The sequence below is a fragment of the Orcinus orca genome, chromosome 21, assembly GCF_937001465.1.
Source record: "Orcinus orca chromosome 21, mOrcOrc1.1, whole genome shotgun sequence".
NCBI lineage: Eukaryota > Metazoa > Chordata > Mammalia > Artiodactyla > Delphinidae > Orcinus > Orcinus orca.
Window position 1 is genome coordinate 18,425,895 of NC_064579.1, and position 20,498 is coordinate 18,446,392.

At 39.9% G+C, this 20,498-nt stretch overlaps 1 protein-coding gene across 3 annotated transcripts in view; it reads right to left on the reverse strand.

The window, feature by feature from the left end:
- Positions 1–20,498, reverse strand: part of ASAH1 (N-acylsphingosine amidohydrolase 1) — a 42,409-nt gene that overhangs the window by 8,736 nt on the left and 13,175 nt on the right. For all 3 annotated transcript variants that reach the window (XM_049704141.1, XM_004277185.4, XM_049704142.1), the window contains exons 2-7: positions 16,829–16,875; positions 8,700–8,790; positions 8,204–8,290; positions 4,489–4,567; positions 1,185–1,259; positions 302–347 (exon numbers count right to left, since the gene is read on the reverse strand). In XM_049704141.1, the coding sequence (XP_049560098.1) occupies positions 302–347; positions 1,185–1,259; positions 4,489–4,567; positions 8,204–8,290; positions 8,700–8,790; positions 16,829–16,875 (425 nt within the window). The remainder of the gene's footprint in view (positions 1–301; positions 348–1,184; positions 1,260–4,488; positions 4,568–8,203; positions 8,291–8,699; positions 8,791–16,828; positions 16,876–20,498) is intronic.

The window sequence follows — 20,498 nt, forward strand, 5'->3', positions numbered from 1 at the left end:
TATATTTTTTTCAGAAAGGTCAAGAAGACACATGAAATAGAATGCTACTCTTCCTTCTAAGCAATAAACTAGATGTGCATCTAGGGCCTTCAAGCATGCTCCAGATTTCTGTCCACTGGGTGCACCTCAGCTACAAACTCTCAAATAAATGAATAAGAGTGTGCCCACCTGGTCTCAAAACTACGGAATCTAGGATCTCTACTTCTGGTCATATTCTGGGAATGACTTGGGACTTACTTTTCATCAGTGTAATACAACCTACTCTTCTCAGGGACTGAGACACACCACATGTTTTACTTACCCAAGAAATACTCCAAAATCCATGTTTCGGGCATGTAGTAGATGACCTAATTCAAAGTAAGCAGAAGAGACATGTAACAGCAATTATGACAGTATGACTGATTCTAAACCAAAGCTGGACACTTAATTTTGTTTAAGTGATATTCCCAACTGTTCAATCCAACAATAAGAATTAAGCAGCATCTGATATCATAGGCTGTAACAAGATCAAACTGCTGTCCCTGTCACACTGGCCAGATTCCCCCCCAATACCTGAGAGCACAGGGTTCCAGAGAACTGAGACTGGAATATGGGACAAGGGTAGGTGGTCATTTTGTGGTTCACTATGACACAGTCCTACTCAGACACAGCTATCTCAGCCTCATCTAATGCAACTTACCAACATGCTTCCCTTCAGGGATTGTCACCTACAGCTATACCCAGAGAACAGGTCAAAACTAAGAGTGAATCAGGGTAAATCATCCTGTGCCTTGTACACTGGGCACTTGTCAGGAAAAACATGGAAAAGTGAGCACAGGGTCCCTTGGCTGGAAAATGATGGGAGAAAGTCTGTCCTGCCCCTGTGAGTACTTATATCAAATCATAAATAGGGGTATAAGTAGACTATGAAGAATAGTAAGAATGTTTATAATCCTGAAACACTTCTTCCAAGAGTTTTGCATACCTGAATTAAACTTTAACAGGCATTACAGTGGTCTTAAAATAAGAACAGCTTTCAATTCACTTTCAAAAACTTACCAAGATCTATAAAACCATATGCAACATGCACATGGTATTTACATAGCAAGCCTGTATTTTACAAGTTCTAATTTCATTTAGTTAAAGATTTTTCTTCTACTTTGTACCTTGTACCACCCACCTTCCCTCAGCACACATTTATTTACCTTCTTTGTCTTCTGTTATTATTGAAGTACAAATGGTAAAAAATTCATAGAAAATATTGAATGAAATAATCTCTCCTATGAGAAAAGACAGGAAACTTTTGGTCAATATATAGAACTATGACATTGTTAGAAAATTCTTTTTTTAAGAAAAGGTTGAGATATGGGGAGGGGGAAGGGTAAGCTGTGACAAAGCGAGAGACAGGCATGGACATATATCACTACCAAACGTAGGGTAGATAGCTAGTGGGAAGCAGCCGCAAAGCACAGGGAGACCAGCTCTGCTTTGTGACCGCCTGGAGGGGTGGGAAGGGGAGGGTGGGAGGGAGGGAGACGCAAGAGGGAGGAGATATGGGAACATGTGTATATGTATAACTGATTCACTTTGTTATAAAGCAGAAACTAACACACCATTGTAAAGCAATTATACTCCAAAAAAGATGTAAAAAAAAAAAAAAGAAAGAAAAGGTTGAAATATCATCGCCGTGTGAGTTTCTGCCTGGGCATACGTAAGTGTCCGCAGACAGTCTGAGTGAGTCTGAATGGCTGGTTGGGTGCAGGTGTCTCAGTAGCCTGTACTTTCTGCAGATTCAAGATAAAATGAGTCCCCAGAGAAGCAACTATTGGACAAGCTGAACATCTGGGCATGCTGGAATTATACGGCAACATAATGTCCATATTTTCGACAATATGCTTCATTTTAGTTTTCTCTGGAGGGCTCAAATATGATAATTTAATACATCTGGGTCTTGGTTGGATGCCGAAAATGTATTTTGCTCAGGTTTTTAGAGTGTGACTAATATTTCTAAGGTGAGAAAAGAGACAGTAAAATAAGTGCTGAGCTTATCAAGAAATTCCATTGTAAAACATTTTTAATTTTTGAACATTTTTCCTAACCTGTACAATAATAATACCACTCAGCTTTTAATTTGAAGGTATACAACACACTTTTTCTCTGTTCCATTTCATGTTAACATGTTAAGCTTAATATGTTTTTTTCCCACCCTAATGTTTATTTTATTTCCATTTGATTTCTATTTTGGTGAAATTCCACTCTTATTTTATTATGACTCATCTGTTAATCTTCTCAATCCATTTTTCTCTTGAGTTATACGTGGTATTCATTTGCTAGAGTCCTTTACATAATAAAGGAATTAAAGACATTTCTCATATAGACTGAAAAAACATATTTCTAGTATGTTAATTATCTTTTTAAAGAAGCAAAAACAAAAAAAATCTAGCCACTTTTGTTGATAAATACTATTGATTTTTAGAAATTCTCAGTCATCTGTTGTAAAACCAAGGTATATAGAGTTTACTTAAAATAACAACTCTATTGATTTGATGGCTTAAAAATAAAACTTTTGGGGCGACAGAAAAAGTCTTTTTCATTAAATTAAGTGCTATAAATTGGAAATGGAAAATTTAAAAACAGCTTCCAAAAACATCAATACTTAATTTAAGGATATGATGAATATGAAGAATATGATAAATGATATAACAAAGGATTTGATGAATGAATGATATGCAAGACCTCTTCCCTGAAAATAAAAAAATACTGCTCAGAGAAATCAATAACCTAAATAAATGCTGAAATCTCATATACCAAGTTTGTGGCTTGGAAAACTCAGGATTATAATCCCACTGAAAATATCAGTAGGTTCTTTTGTCAAGTTGATTCTAAAATTTATGTGGAAATGCAAAGGGTCTAGACTACCTAAGAGAATTTTAAAGAAAAAAAGAAAGTTAGAAAACTTACAGTACCTGATATTAAGACTTACTATAAAGCTTTAGTAATTGCAGTAGCATAGTATTGGTGTAAGAAAAGACAGACAAATGAAACTAGGTGGAAAGTCCCCAAATAGAATCAGATACACGCAATCATGTGATTTATATCAAAGGCACCACTGCAATTTACTGAGGGAATGAGAGTCTTTTTAATAAACGGTATTGTCAATTGGAGAAAACTTGAACCTTGATCCATAATTCATATCATATGCAAAAGTTAATTCAAGATACACAATGGGCCTATATGAAAAAAGTAAACAAAAACATACAGAAGAAAACACAGAAGAATATGTTTGGGGGTAGGCAAAGATCACTTAAATGGGCATAAAAAGCACTACCCATCAAAAAATTGAAAAATTGGACTGCATTAAAATTAAGAATTTCTGTTCATCAAAAGACACCAATAAGAAAATAAATGCAAGCTACAGTGTGGGAGAAGGTTTGGCATACATATATCTGACAAAGGACCTGTATCAGTATACATATAAAGAATTCCTTCAAACCAATAAAAATGGGCATTTGATTTAACAAGCACAATGAAGGAAGGAAGGAGGGAGGGAGGGAGGAAGGGAAGAAGAAAGCAAGGAAGAAAGGAAAAGGTCAAAAAACTGTTCAATCTCATTAGTCATCAGGGAAATGCAAATTAAACAATAATGGGCGAATATAACACACTCGACAAAGTGGACCAAATAAAAGACTGAGACTATCACGTGGAGAATTAGCAAGTGGAGAAAACGAAAACTCTTGTACCAGGTTGACTGTCAATGGGTACAATCACTTTGGAAAACTGGCTGGCAGAGTGTACAAGGCTAAACATATAGCTACCCTATGACCCAGGACATATCGCAGAGAAATGAGTGCGTATGCCCATCAAAGGACATGTACAAGAGTGTTCATAACTGCTTTATTCTTAATATCCCAAATCTGGAAACAAAAAATATCCTATTCATACAATAGCCTACTACCTATAATGATAAGTGCAAGAAACCAGACAACAGTTCATACTGTTCGGCTCTGTTTGTAAGACGTTCAAGAGGCAAAATTAATCTACAGTGAAGTCAGAACAGTGGTTAACAGGGGACTCAGAACTGTGCGAAAGTGCAGGATGGAGCATGCTGGATTGCTGGAATTTGTTTCTGTATCTTGTTCTGAGCTGTGATTACACGCATGTATGCATTTAAAAACCTCGATTGCGCTGTATACTTAATATCTGTGCACTTTATTGTATGTATACCATACCTCAATAAAAAAAATTTTAAGTACTTTATTCAATGTTTTAAAAGCTGCCAAGTGGGGGCTTCCCTGGTGGCGCAGTGGTTGAAAGTCCGCCTGCCGATGCAGGGGACACGGGTTCGCGCCCCGGTCCGGGAAGATCCCACATGCCGCGGAGCGGCTGGGCCCGTGAGCCATGGCCGCTGAGCCTGTGCGTCCGGAGCCTGTGCTCCGCAACGGGAGAGGCCACAGCAGTGAGAGGCCCGCGTACCGCAAAAAAAAAAAAAAGCTGCCAGGTGAACTTTACCTAAAGGTATTTCAGTAACTGCTGCAATCCCCTTCATTTCCTCCTCGAAAGGCCCGGGAAAGTTGCCAAGTAGACCAGGCTGAAAAACAAATACACTAACAGTCATTCAGCCTAAAGTGCGGCTTTGAGATTTGGTTCTTTTACATATAATTTGTACTAGCTATTGCTGCCATAATAGATGATCAAAGCTTACTTTTGAAAGCACTTTCACATCATGTATTTCTAAAAGATTCTATATAATACTCAATATTGGGCCCCTATAACTCTTGCTTGTGTACCCCATAAACTCATCTCAAGTACTAGGCAGAGACCTATGATTCTCAGATTGTTTTTTCCTGCCTTATAGTTCACCCTATTCTCTAGAGAGATGAACTAGAATAATTCCACTTGGATGTCCTACCATGGCTCACAACACAGGAACATCACAACAAGCATTCCTCATCTCTGCTCAAACTTGCCCTCTAGCCATTAACATCACACCCTCATTACTGCTGTCCTTCCTTGACCGTGGTCTTGCTGTCTGAGGTTTGTTACCCATGGTCAACCACAGCCCAAAAATATTAAATGGAAGATCCCAGAAGTAAACAATTCATGAGTACTAAACTGCATGCCATTCTGAGTAGCACGATGAAATCTCCTGCCATCCTACCCTGTCCCACCTGGGGTCCCCAACCACTGACACTGTCTGCTCCTGACATTCAACCATCAGCTTTGTCATGGCTTGATGATCCAGGATCACCAGAAGCAGATGCTCCTGCTTCTGAAGTAACGTCAGGTCACTAGTAGCCTAATGGTACGTCACAATGCCCACTTCATTCACCTCACTTCATCTCATCATGTAAGCATTTAATCATCTCACATTGTCACAAAGAAGAAGGGTGAGTACAGGACAGTATGATAGCTTGAGAGAGAGGGCACATTCACGTGACTTTTATTACACTGTACTGTTATAATTGTTCTATTTTATTATTAGTTGTTGTTAATCTCCTACTGTGCCTAGTTTAAAAATTAAACTTATAGGTATGTACTTATAGGAAAAAAACAAAGTACACATAGGGTTCAGTACTATCTACAGTTTCAGGCATCCACTGGGGGTCTTGGAATGTATCTCCCAAGGATGAGGGGTACTAATGTACTATTCCCTTCCCACACTCATAGCAACAAATCTGTATTCTAGTGATTCACAAAACACTTGTAAGGTTAACAGCCAATCTTAGGCTGAGATGCATTACCACATCCTGTTAGCAAACAACGGACACATGAGCAAATTCAATGGTGGACATACATACTTCTTTTGCATGGTCTGATTTATATATGTCATTTAGTGATTACCAAAATAAATTCAGTGAACATCCATCATCTCAAATAAATATAAAATTTAAAAAAAAAGAAAAAAATTTTTTTCTTGTGATGAGAACTCTTGAGATTTTCTCCTTTAACAACTTTCATATGTAACACACAGCAGCGTTAATTACAATCATCATGCTGTACATTACATCTCTAGTACTTATTTATCTTGTAACTGAAGTTTGTACCTTTTGACCACCTTCATCCAATCCACCTTCCCTAATCTGATCTCTTTTTCTATGAGTTACTTTGTTTTTGAAGTATAATTGACCTACTAACACTATGTTAGTTCCCAGTACACAACACGGCGATTCAATATTCTATACATTTAAAAATGATCAAGTCTAGTTATATCTGTCACCATAAAAAGACGTTAAATTATTATTATTAATTATATTCCCCACACTGTGCATTTTATACCCATGACTCTTTTATTTTGTAACTTTAAGTTTGTACCTCTTAATCTCCCTCACCTGTTCCTCTCCTCCCCCCCAACCCCTCTCCCCTCTGGCAACTACCTGTTTATTCTCTGTATGTATGACTGTTTCTGTTTTCTTAACGTTTGTTCAGTTTTTTAAATTCCACATGTAAGTGACAACATACAGTATCTGTCCTCCTCTGGCTTATTTCACTTAGCATAATACCGTCTAGGTCTTTCCATGTTGTCACAAATGGCAGGATTTCATTCTTTTTTATGGCTATTATTCCATTGTATGTATATATATGCCACATCCTCTTTACCCATTCATATATACTTTTATTCTCAACTGCAACTATTCACTAACAATTAGATAAAGAATTAAGCTTACAGCCTCTTGCTAAGATAATGTGTTTAAGATTTGCAAGTCTCATTTTTCACTAACTTGGTAATTATATGTAATGTTATCTAACTAGGCAAATCATTTTTTTGCCTAGGAATTCAAAGCATTGCACAAGTGGAACACTCCTGCCAATTTAACAAACGAAAATGACTTACTGAACAGTTGTTTACCATTTTTTACATGCAAGCACTGGGCTTTACATACAGTAAGTCGTTTAATCCTCACAACCACCATATGAAATATGTATTATTAGTAAATTCTCCCTGGTGAGAAATCTGAAGTTGCATATGTTAAGAAACTTGTCGAAGGACACACAGCTAGTGTGTGACTGATCTAACCTTAAAATCCAATGTTTAAAGAACAAACAAAACCCCTAATGTCTGATTGCAAAGTCTGGGCACTTAAACCTTCTGCATGCTGCCCTCCCTGCTGACACGCAGGTTAGGGGGATTAGGGCACCTGGGGCACCTGGGGGCCTCTTCTGCTACTGCTTCTGCCAACGTTTGTATTTTGGGGAAGTCTGGTGAGTATGAACATAAAGGATAGCCTTAATCAAAGGCTCTGAGAGCATAAACATGAGGAATAACAGGTTTGGTGGCTGGCAGGTACAAGTGTCATAGGAATGGTATGCCCGGAACGTCCAGCCTCTAGGACAATGATTCTCAACTGGGGATGGCTTTCCCCCCGGGAAGATCTGGTGAAGTCTAGAGACATTTTTGGTTGTCACAACTGAAGGGGTGCTACTGGCATCCAGTGAGTCGAGGCCAAGGACGCTGCTCAACACCCTACAATGCACAGACAGTGCCCACGACAAAGTATTATCCAATCCCACATGTCATCACTATTGAGGTTAAAACATCTGCCCTAGGGCCTTGGTTTCCTCCCCAATCCTTTCCCCAAAGCAAAGACTGAAAGAGGGTGATGAGGATCTCTCTGGGGGCTCTAGGGCCCAGGCCCTAGATTTTCTACTGGTTTCATTTAAATAAAAAAAGGGTCTGAGAAATGGAATCTTCCTGCAGGACCAAGAAATGAAATGGTCTGGTGAACGCACAAAGACACGAAACACACAACCCAAGTGCGTTTCAATGGCCACAGCTACTGAGGGGCAGGGCTGGGCTGAGCGTGTCAACTGGTCATATCTAGAACATCGCTCAGTGTCTTGACATGCTCAGGCAAAGTACTTAAGAAAAACCCAAATTTTCAATAGTGAACTTGCAAACCTAAGTACACATAACAGAAGGAAATGCTGTACTCCCAGATGAAACACGGATATTTGCCCAATGCTCTGTAAAACAGTTCATACTTTTAGAAAACATTAAAGAGCAGCTAACTGCCAAAATTTGCCATGCTATTTTATGTCCTATTACTGTAATATTACCAAGCCCCAGAATTTTAAGTCCCTCTGAAGTTTTGACAGTAGTCTGGAATAAAAGCACACTTGTCCAAATTATGCCTTTAAATAAATAACAGAGCCTTTGCTGAACTCGTGTGTGTATATGTGTACCTGTGTGTGTTTAACATTTACTGTAGGAAATAATATTTCTTACCAACTTTTGATCCACTAACTGCACAATTTTTCCACTTGGCTCAAATGCATTTATCATATTTTTCAGGGAATTCACTATAACTTTTAGCTGAAAAATAAATTTAAAAGTTGATAAGAGACATAAAGAAGTGTTGACATTTAAGATTAATACTGGTATAATGAAAACAGATCTAGACCTTTTGACTTACCCATATGCAGCTAAATAGAGGAGTACTATTTAAAAACGTGTAAGTAAACACATCTTTAACATGACATTTGATTAACCATTTAGATGATGCATATGATATGAGCTAAAGAAACAAAGGCAAATGCTAGTAAAAAGAGCAAGACGCTACAGAGAAATGACATCTTTCCTCTACTATCATTTATTGTAAATGGCAGAGAACCATGGAAAGCAGATTCTTAAAATACTTGGTACATAATATCATGACGTGTTCTTTCAAATGCAATTATATCCAGTAAAGTCAGAAACAAAAGATTTAAGAATCATAGCATACCGCTGGTGCCTTGTCAACCATCAATTCATGCCATCTTTTGTACGGTGGTAAATCGAGATTTATAGTGTACCACGGAACCGGACCCCTATAGCTGTAATGAGAGGTGTATCATCTTGAAATGTTAAAAGCAGTTTTTTGATGATGGTCAGACAGTTACATCTATATGGATATGTTAGAGACATATTCTTACTAACAATAGAGAAACTGGTACTCAAACCAAAACTCGTAGAAAAAGCTCATTTCCCACCCAGCACTTCTGCCCTATGTTGTATATACAATCACAAGACATTTTAGAAATCCTAGAATAGAATTATATGTTCTAGAAGGTTAATGTGTTGTGGTGATAGGCAAAAAAATCAACTTTGGCTCAAGAGCTATACGTAAGCTGAATATCACTGCTGGAAAATATCTGCCCTTTTTTCCCTCCTAAATCTCTACGAAGATTCAGTCTAGGCTCTGGGCACTTCCCCAGTTGGTTTCCCAGTCTCAGAATTCCCTCTTAGACGGTCTTAACACTACTGTCAAACCACTGACTCCAGCGCTGGCTTCAGTAAGGTCACTTTTTAAGCCCCCGGAGTGGCAACACAGTGTATGAGCTTCCCATGACTGACTTCAAGAAACTTTACCATTCCCTCGGTCATGCTACTCTTCCTACTGTATTTCCTCTCTTTCCTCTCTTCTCAGTTGTAGTGGAATAATTGAGGACATGGAAAGGAGATGTGACCCATGAGCTCCCCCGCCAGCAAACTGGGGGCTGGCGAATAAGCCAGAACTGCAAACAGTCCTGATTGCTTTGAGCCCCCCCGGCAAACCGGGGGCATGTGAGTAAGCCAGAACTGTAAACAGTCCTGGATGTTTTGAGCCCCCCCACCCCCACCCCGGCAAACCAGGGGCCTGCGAATAAGCATTGAGTGCTTTGGGCACTGATCCATGAGATGTCCTCAGTATAATCAGAATGGTGGGAACGCAAGGAAATGTCCTTGTGCTACTTCAGTATAATCAGAATGGTGGGAACGCAAGGAAATGTCCTTGTGCTGCTTCAGTATAATCAGAATGGTGGGAACGCAAGGAAATGTCCTTGTGCTGCTTCAGTATAATCAGAATGGTGGGAACGCAAGGAAATGTCCTTGTGCTACTTCAGTATAATCAGAATGGTGGGAACGCAAGGAAATGTCCTTGTGCTACTTCAGTATAATCAGAATGGTGGGAACGCAAGGAAATGTCCTTGTGCTACTTTTGCGCTCAAGGACGAAGCACGGCATGTTTTCAAGAAAGCCCATTATTGCTTGTATAATCAATAAAAGCATATGTCGCTGCTTTGACATTTCTGGAATGTTAAGAAAACAAGTCTTAAAATGTAAACATAGATAATACTTAAATAAAAGCTACCACAGCAGGACAGACGGCGCTGTTTTGCCTGAGCCAGCGGCAGCCCTCTACTGCTGTGTTTCGGCACAATTCATCTCGTGTGATGAGCTTGCTTTCGGAAACCCTGACATAAGAAAAACTACAACACTCAGTCTTCTGTAGTAAGTCCAAGCCCAAGCACTGTTTGATCATACCCATTCCTCAAAGTCCTACTCCTCAGTTTACACACAGCAATTTCTACTATGAGGATATAGCAACACCCACTCCCGTACCAGTGGACTTGGGCCTTATTCCTGATGGATGAACTCTACAACTATTCTCTGCCGCCACAGAAACATTATCTTCTGGCACTTGCTACTGAACTGAAATAGCCTCTAAGGGTGTGCCAGTCAGTGACTGATCAGCCTAAAGTGGCCTAAAAATAGCCAGCATTTGCTCCCTTACTGCCCTGCCTCAGAGAAGCAGAAGGTGGGGTCTGGTGGGTGCTACAATGTTACCAGGCTCTTAAATATACAGACATAAATCCAGACTTATGTGTACAGCGGGGATGGGTTAAGGGAGTATGAGTTCGTTCCTAAAAGTCAAGAGTTGCAGTCCTATTTATACTTCTAGAGTCATGAATAATTACTTGATTCACGTTGCTGAGCTTGGGGCCTGGGCGTATGTATACGGTTCTATGAAACTGTTAACCAGAAGCCACTCACGTTGTGATTTAGACAGAAAAGGAAAGCACAGGCAATTCTGGAAACATACATCTAAACCAAATCACAAGATTGAATTTTGTTTTTCTCAAAGCACTTTCAACCTCCCATTTCCTTAGTAGCTGATATCTATATTAAATACTGTAACACTTAAATCCCAGAAAAAAGCTTTATATAAAAACAAATGAATTCCGCTTCTAACCATAATTTCACACGTGAAATTCTGTCCCACAATTCAGTAAAATAATGACTGTTCCTCCTGTTATGGCAGGGGCTATAACTCCCTCGCCTCTCCGCCAGCACGCATTTGGATTTCCTCGTCTAGTAGCAATGATAAATCAGCAGCCCGCCGGACGCAGGCACGTTGGTGGCACCGTCATAAGACACGTGTTCTACCTGTGAACTCCAATCAGCTGCTTCTCCCCGCGTAACTTCCAACAAAACCCAAAACATGCCCCTATATCTGCGATGAACTCCTGATTCTTTTTCAGTATAGGATTCCAAAGTAAAAATGGAGAGGACAAACTCATTACAGCAGAGGATTATGATTAAGTGGGAGTGGGAAGACCCCAGAAGCCTCTCTACAGTAAAATCTCCACTCATCAGAATTCCTTGACAAAACTGTTATTAATCTGATTCAGAAAATTATTTTAATAGCTAAAGCCTACTATGATTTTGGCTAACTATAATCCCATGTTTCACTTCTCATTCAACACTTTTCTAAAGTATTTCAGTATTTAACATCTGCACCTCAATTTCCTAGAGAAATAAAGAGTATTTACCTTATGAGAGTAGTGAAGATTACATGAAATATGCAAAAAATACTTAGCAGCATCGGTATTTATTTATCTATTTAGGCTGTGCCGTGCAGCACGTGGGATCTTATTAGTTCCCCAACCAGGAACTGAACCTGTGCCCCCTGCATCAGGAGCTCGCATTCTTAACCACTGGACTGCCAGGGAAGTTCCATAGCATTGGTATTATTATTATTTTTTTGAATTTTACTTTTTTTTTTATACAGCAGGTTTTTATTAGTCACAGATTTTATACACATCAGCGGATACATGTCAATCGCAATCTCCCAATTCATCACACCACCATCCCCAGCCCCCCACGGCTTTCCCCCCTTGGTGTCCATACGTTTGTTCTCTACATCTGTGTCTCAACTTCCGCCCTGCAAACCGGTTCATCTGTACCATTTTTCTAGGTTCCACATACATGCATTAATATACAATATTTGTTTTTCTCTTTCTGACTTATTTTCCTCTGTATGACAGTCTCTAGATCCATCCACGTCTCAACAAATGACCCAATTTCGTTCCTTTTTATGGCGGAGTAATACTCCATTGTATATATATACCACAACTTCTTTATCCACTTGTCTGTCAATGGGCATTTAGGTTGCTTCAATGACCTGGATATTGTAAACAGTGCTGAAATGAACACTGGGGTGCATTTGTCTTTTTAAATTATGGTGTTCTCTGGGAATATGCCCAGTAGTGGGATTGCTGGATCATATGGTAATTCTATATTTAGTTTTTTTGTTTTTGCGGTACGCAGGCCAATCACTGTTGTGGCCTCCCCCGTTGTGGAGCATAGGCTCCGGATGCACAGGCTCAGCACCCATGGCTCACGGGCCCAGCCGCTCCGCGGCATGTGGGATCTTCCCGTACCGGGGCACGAACCTGTGTCCCCTGCATCAGCAGGCGGACTCTCAACCACTGCGCCACCAGGGAAGCCCACATTCTTTATTTTAAAGTCTATTTTATCTGATATGAGTAGCTGAAAGCTACTTCAGCTTTCTTTTGATTTCCATTTGCATGGAGTATCTTTTTCCATCCCCTCACTTTCAGTCTGTATTTGTCCCTAGGTCTGAAGTGGATCTCTTGTAGACAGCATATAGATGGGTCATGTTTTTGTATCCATTTAGCGAGCCTGTGTCTTTTGGTTGGAGCATTTAATCCACTCACGTTTAAGGTAATTATCGATATGTATGTTCCTATGACCATTTTCTTAATTGTTTTGGGTTTGTTTTTGTAGGTTCTTTGCTTCTCTTGTGTTTTCCACTTAGAGAAGTTCCCTTAGCATTTGTTGTAGAGCTGGTTTGGTGGTGCTGAATTCTCTTAGCTTTTGCTTGTCTGTAAAGCTTTTGATTTCTCCATCGAATCTGAATGAGATCCTTGCCAGGTAGAGTAATCTTGGCTGTAGGTTCTTCCCTTTCATCACTTTAGGTATATCATGCCACTCCCTTCTGGCTTTCTGCTGAGAAATTTCTGCTGAGAAATCAGCTGTTAACCTTATGGGAGTTCCCTTCTATGTTATTTGTCATTTTTCCCTTGCTGCTTTCAATAATTTTTCCTTGTCTTTAATTTTGGCCAATTTGATTACTATGTGTCTCGGCATGTTTCTCCTTGGGTTTATCCTGTATGGGACTCATTGCGCTTCCTGGACTTGGGTGGCTATTTCCTTTCCCATGTTAGCGAAGTTTTAAACTATAATCTCTTCAAATATTTTCTCAGGTCCTTTCTCTCTCTCTTCTCCTTCTGGGACTCCTATAATGCAAACGTTGTTGCGTTTAATGTTGTCCCAGAGGTCTCTTAGGCTGTCTTCATTCCTTTTCCTTCTTTTTTCTTTATTCTGTTCCGCAGCAGTGAATTCCACCATTCTGTCTTCCAGGTCATTTATCCGTTCTTCTGCCTCAGTTATTCTGCTATTGATTACTCTAGTGTAGTTTTCATTTCAGTTATTGTCTTGTTCATCTCTGTTTGTTTGTTCTTTAATTCTTCTAGGTCTTTGTTAAGCCTTTCTTGCATCTTCTCGATCTTTGCCTCCATTCTTTTTCCGAGGTCCTGGATCGTCTTCACTATCATTATTCTGAATTCTTTTTCTGGAAGGTTGCCTATCTCCACTTCATTTAGTTGTTTTTCTGGGGTTTTATGTTGTTCCTTCATCTGGTACATAGTCCTCTGCCTTTTCATCTTGTCTATCTGTGAATGTGGTTTTTGTTCCACAGGCTGCAGGACTTAGTTCTTCTTGCTCCTGCTGTCTGCCCTGTGGTGGATGATGCTATCTAAGAGGCTTGTGCAAGTTTCCTGATGGGAGGGACTGGTAGTGGGTAGAGCTGACTGTTGCTCTGGTCGGCAGAGCTCAGTAAAACTTTAATCTGCTTCACTGCTGATGGGTGGGGCTGGGTTCCCTCCCTGTTGGTTGTTTGGCCTGAGGCAACCCAACACTGGAGCCTACCTGGGCTCTTTGGTGGGGCTAATGGTGGACTCTGGGAGGGCTCACGCCAAGGTGTTCTTCCCAGAACTTCTGCTGCCAGTGTCCTTGTCCCCACGGTGAGCCACAGCCACCCCCCACCTCTGCAGAAGACCCTCCAACACTAGCATGTAGGTGTGGTTAAGTCTCCCCTGGGGTCACTGCTCCTTCCCCTGGGTCCCTATCCACACACTACTTTGTGTGTGCCCTCCAAGAGTGAAGTCTCTGTTTTCCCTAGTCCTGTCGAAGTCCTGCAGTGAAATCCCATTAGTCTTCAAAGTCTGATTCTCTAGGAATTCCTCCTCCTGTTGCCGGACCCCCAGGTGGGGAAGCCTGACGTGGGACTCAGAATCTTCACTCCAGTGGGTGGACTTCTGTGGTATAAGTGTTCTCCAGTCTGTGAGTCACCCACCCAGCAGTTATGGGATTTGATTTTATTGTGATTGCGCCCCTCCTACTGTCTTATTGTGGCTTCTCCTTTGTCTTTGGATGTGGGGTGTCTTTTTTGGTGAATTCCAGTGTCTTCCTATTGATGACCGTCCAGCAGCTAGTTGTTATTCTGGTGTTCTCACAAGAGGGAGTGAGAGCACATCCTTCTACTCCACCATCTTATTTCAGTAGCCTCACTGCATTGGTATTTAATCAGTAGTGATCACTATAGAATATTTTCCTCCTTTACTGTGAACAATAAACATCATGAAATTATTTTTGAAACTTATCATTTCCTGTGCCCTGGTCATCATAAGCAACATTAATCATTGACTGAACCCACCTGGTTGTTTGGTAACTAGTCCAAGTGACACAACACACACAGATACACAAATAAGATAGCAGATGCTAGCACCAGTGAGCAGTAGAAAAGAAATGATAATGGGATTCAGTTGGATACAGGAGTGCCCTTGTTGTCAGTCCCTTGACCTCCAGCACTGATTTGACCGGTCAGGCTGGATAAACAGGTATTTCTCTCCTCCCTCACAACTGCCAATGCATACATCCAGAATCTGTGCACTTGATTAAAAAGGATGGTCTTAAAGGTACAGGAGGGACTTCCCGGTGGCACAGTGGTTAAGAATCCACCTGCCAACGCAGGGGACATGGGTTCGATCCCTGGTCTGGGAAGATCCCACATGCAATGGAGCAACTAAGCCCGTGCGTCACAACTACCGAGCTTGCGAGATGCAACTACTGAAGCCCGCTCGCCTAGAGCCCGTGCTCTGCAACAAGAGAAGCTACTGCAATGAGAAGCCTGTGCACCACAACGAAAACTAGCCCCCGCTCGCTGCAACTAGAGAAAGCCCACGTGCAGCAATGAAGACCCAACACAGCCAAAAATTTTTAAAAATTAAAAAGGTACAGGAGGATGTGTTGTCATTCAAAGGTATACGAATACCACACTTCTCTCCGAGTCCTCAACATCCATTTATAATTCATAGAGAACAAAGATCAGAGCGGAGCTAAGGACTTTCGTCTTGCGAACAAGCCAGTGAGGTAGGAAGGAATCCAGCAGAAACACCAGGGCAAACATATTTATATTATGTAGATGTGTAAATATAAGAAAAATGTTTATTTGCATATGTGTGTATGTACGTGCATGCACACACACACACATGCTAACGTGGAACCAGTTAAATGCCCAAGCAGGGACAGTTTGCAGGGCAGTCAATTCACTGACACCTACACATAAAAGGGAGTAGGGACAAAAAAGCCTTAAATGTGGCAGGTACTCAGTAAATGTTCAATGAACTGGGGCAGAGAGAGCAGCCAAGAGACAGTCGCAATCAGTAAGGCACTGAAGATCAATACAATGCCAGTGGTGATGAAAAGGAAGAGCCTCACAGACCGAGCCATGCTAGAGGGCTGGAGTGTGCACTGGCTTCATAGCAACATAGAAACTGGTAACTTCTAAATACTTCCTGCCAAATATTTGCTTCTTTCTACAGAAAGGTGAGTAACTACCAAGAATTTAGTTTATTATGGTTTCACTGTATCTAGGACAGAGGCTATTTAGAAAACATAATCCAGACAAGTGTAGCACAATATATATATACTTGAAGTGCCATAAAAACTGAAATGTTATCTTGATATTACTGGTTAAAGTTGTACGTACTCTGCCTTCCCTTCCCTGCAGCAAGCTTTTAGCGAGAGGGAAGAGCAGGGATAGTACGTTACCCTTCCCGACACACCTCTTCCTTCTTTTTCACATTCTTTACCCTCTGGGCCAGTGAGCTGTTTTTATGTCTTTCCCACAGGCTTATTTAGCCACATAGGATATGAAAAGGTCAAAACCCTAAACTAAAAATATTAATGTAAACACACTAAAACACGATATTGGCCCATCCCTATGTTTTCCAATCCTGTTTTGTCCTCAATAGCTTTGATTATCATGCCAGGGTTAATTTTTTTAATGTTTCACGTGAGACCCTACACTTTTTTGTTTCAGTATGATCCAGTAGTTTATACTCAGGCACCACAGAAAATCACAGGTCACCTCTGCATTTGTCATGATGAGAAAAATACTCAGGGGTAGATAGAAGAATTTAGTGGAGAATGGAAATCGTTTTTTTTCTCCTATGATTTCAAAAGGCTAGAAATGGACATTTTCATCATGGGGTATTTTCATATTTGTTCAAAGTCTTAGCCAAATGCATAATACACAAACCTGAGGGAAGAAAAATTTGTCTCAGGATAAAAGAAGACATGACTTAAGTTTTTATTCACTGTCATTATTATTATGAGATCATCACATGGAGAAAAGTCTCCACGAAGGTCAGAGTGAGTCTTGATCATCTGATGTTTACTCACGTTGGTCCAGAGGGAGGATAGGTTGATTTTCTGCAGTCTTCTGTCCACTAAAAAACAAAGACAATTAAGTTTCAGAAAAACAAACTGAGTAGGCAATCTGCAAAAACAGTTGAAGCTTGTGAAGACAAAATCAAGTATGATCTGCCACTTTAGACCATTTCAATGCCTCTTAAAAGTCTTTTCCTCCCCTGAAAACTTCTAGAATCTCAAACCTAAGTGCACTTTCACTCAATGCAATTTGCACTATTTGCCAGGTATTGTAATTTCCCTTTTCTACTGCAAATATATTGAGTAAAGAGAAAATATAAGAACGTAGATGGACCGAGTTCCCTGGTGGCCCAGTGGTTAGGGTTCTGGGTGTTCACTGCTGTGGCTCGGATCCAATCCATGGTGGGGGAACTGAGATACCCCACAGTGATTTATCATTCTTTTATTACTAGTTCATGTCTCCTTTCTGCTGGAGACCCAATATTGTAAAAGACAAAAAAATTTTTTTTAAGAAGTATAAATCCACAATAAGAGGAAGGTGAAGTAGGGAAGGAAACTACTAGAACTGTAGTTTGAGCTCAGAAAATATATCTGCAGCAAATTTGTGTGGGAATGAGATCTCACATCCTGTTTTAACTTTTGATTGTATGGGAAGTATATAAGGTAGCTTGACATGACCTGAGATGCAAACACTCATTGTTGTCAAAATACTACAGTATGTTTCCCATATAAGTACTGTTTTGCCTTGTAATTTTAGGTGGACCTCATTAAGTAACAGCATCAAGTGTAAACTTAAATTATCAAACGATAATTTAATTAGCATTTAAATTCTGTTTCTAAATTATTAGAATACAAAAATTAGATATTAAATAATATCAATTTGATAATTCAGTATCAAATTAGCAAAAGCTAATTTCCAAAGCCATTCAGTGTTCGATAATAGTGACTGAGGGTGGTTCTTCTTATTCAGAAAAATTTCAGTCTCAACCTTGAGCTCAAAAGTTGTAGTAAAACTTCACTGCTGCCAACCTATCTAACTGTTAAGTGGTAGGGGCAGTCAGGATATTCAGCATCTATTTCTTACAAAATTCACTCAAGTGAAAATCTATGAGAGCAAAAGAACTTCATGGTTGAATAATAACAGAATGATCGATTTAAGTATTGTCCACAAAGTACCTGCCAATCAACAATATATTTGATAACCACAAGCTTTAAACATCTTGCATTTTCAGAAGTTTTGTACATTTGTCCAACTAAGCTTTTTTTTGCTCCACACAAATTTTTACCACTGTCAACTGTTACACATCATGGCAGATTCCACTTCAGGTTTTTCTGAATTACTCAATTCTCAACTTCTTTGAAAACGTCCCTGCCTGTCGTTGTTTTATGCAGACTATTCATAGAGACTAATTCTTTAGTCTCAAACTTGGCATCGGATGCTCTAATAAATATTGATAACTGATCAGTATCAAGAGTCAAGAAAAACAAGTAGGAATCATTTGCCTTGTTCTTTAATTGATGTTGATGTTGCTGCCAAAGTCCCAGGCAACCGTTCTCGGCTAAAAGCTTATAGTGTGAAACAAATTTTCTCAGGACACATTTCTTCAACTTCTACAAGCAAATGTGATTTCATCAACTCATCTTTGGCAAATGGCTTTTCTTGCTTTGCTAACAAATAAGCTACTTGGAGACTTACTTTGGCTGCAGCCTCATTTTACTTTGTAAAATGTGTAAATAAATTCTGCTGTGATGAGATACTCTAGATCTTGTTTTCCTAACCACTTTTTTCCCTAGGAGTTGGGAATACTGTGATGACTGCTCGGTCTCGTAATGTCAACATACACTGTATTCTTTTAGCACAACTCTAGCGTCACTGTGTAATAAACACAATGCTTTGCCAGCTAATTAACAAGATAATCCCTACTCCGCTAGGCCTGAAAGCAAGTCTGAAGTCCACTTTTCTCTTCTTTTCTTGTTTTGACGTGATAGGTTTAGACTAGTAATTTTCTTAAAGATTAAAAATAACCTGGTGCATTGATACATGCGGCACTTAAAATGCAGCTGAGTTACAATTGCATAAGTGTCATCTGAAGTGTGCAGAGCAGCAGTGAAAGCTACGAGCACACTGCATTCAGGCTCTGCTGCAACAACCCAACTGCTGTAGTGCTGAAGCAGCCAGACAAAATGCAAACGAACAAGTGTAGCTGTGCTCCAATACAACTCAGTTTATAGACCCTGACGTGTAAATTTTACAAAATTTTGACGTTACAAAATATTAATCTTCTTCTAAATTTCCCCCCAACTTTTAAAAGACGTAAAAACCATCCCTCACTCGCAGACTTTAAAAAAACAGGTGCCAGGCTGTAGTTTGCCAACCACCACTCAGGGTACTAACACCCATACAAGTTGCCTTTGCTCTTGCCAGATGATCTCTTCAGTTTCTGTCAAGGAAAACCCTTTGAGGTGGTATGTATGTGTGAAAAAAAGAGAGAAGAGGGGAAGAGAGTGTGTGGGTTTAGTCTTTTGCTTAGCTATAATGTTATATGCAGTTCTCTGTGCAGAGGTTGGGATGGGGGTTATTTTCTGTTTGCTGGCCCCTCAACTAAACTCTTTTCATCCTCATCTATTATTCTTACTCTCCAGAATAAATGCTACTCTGAGCCAGGAACCTCTCTGGGATCTCCTTTCCTCAAAACAGCTTTGTCCACTTTGTTTCATCGGTCAAAACTCCTCCACTTACTACCTAAATGCCGAGAAGTAACTAAAAATCTCTCGGACATACCGCGACTCAATTAAAATCATACGCTCGTGGACTGATATTAGACTTCGGTGGCACTTAGTTGTATTAGTTTCCTATTGCTGCTGTAACAAATTACTGCAAACTTAATGCTTAAAACAACACAAATTTATTATGTTACAGCTCTGAAGGTTGGAAGTCTAAAATGGTTCTGCACAGCTGAGTTTCCCCTGGGTCTCCAAGGCAGAATCTGTTTCCTTGACTTTTCCAGCTTCTAGGCATCACCTACATTCGTTGGTTTGTGCCCCCCTTCCTCCATCTGCAAAGTCAGCAGTATAGCATCTTCTCTCTTCTTTGGCCTCCTGCCTCCCTGTTATAAAGATGTCTGTGATTATATCGGCCCCCTTGGATAATCCAGTACAACATCCCCATCTCAAGATTCTTTACTAAATCACATTTGCCAAGTTCCTTTTGCCATAAAAAATAACATGTTCACAGGTTCTAGGAACTAGGACATGGACATCCTTGGGAAGCCATTATTCATCCTACCATATATCTATACAAAAAGACATTTTCAAAGATGAAATATGTAAAATCTCATTACAGATCAGGAATAACATAGAAACATTTGCAATCACTTTGGGACACTAACCCTAAGTCCCAAAAATCAAATGCCCAACCCACAAGAATTCAATTCTTCTCATTAGCAGAACTCTATTACAAAAAGTGTACTAACTTGTTATTAAAACATTTTCATCAATAAGAATTTTGTGGGAATTTGTCTTCTCTCTTGTCATATAAATATCTATATAACATCCTTGATTTTGCCTCTTGGCCCACAAAGCCTAAAAGATTTACTATCTGGCCCTGTGCAGGAAAAGTTTAACGACTCCTGCCTGAGAGTAAAGGCCTCCTATTCTAACATTTAGAAAAATACAAAGAAAA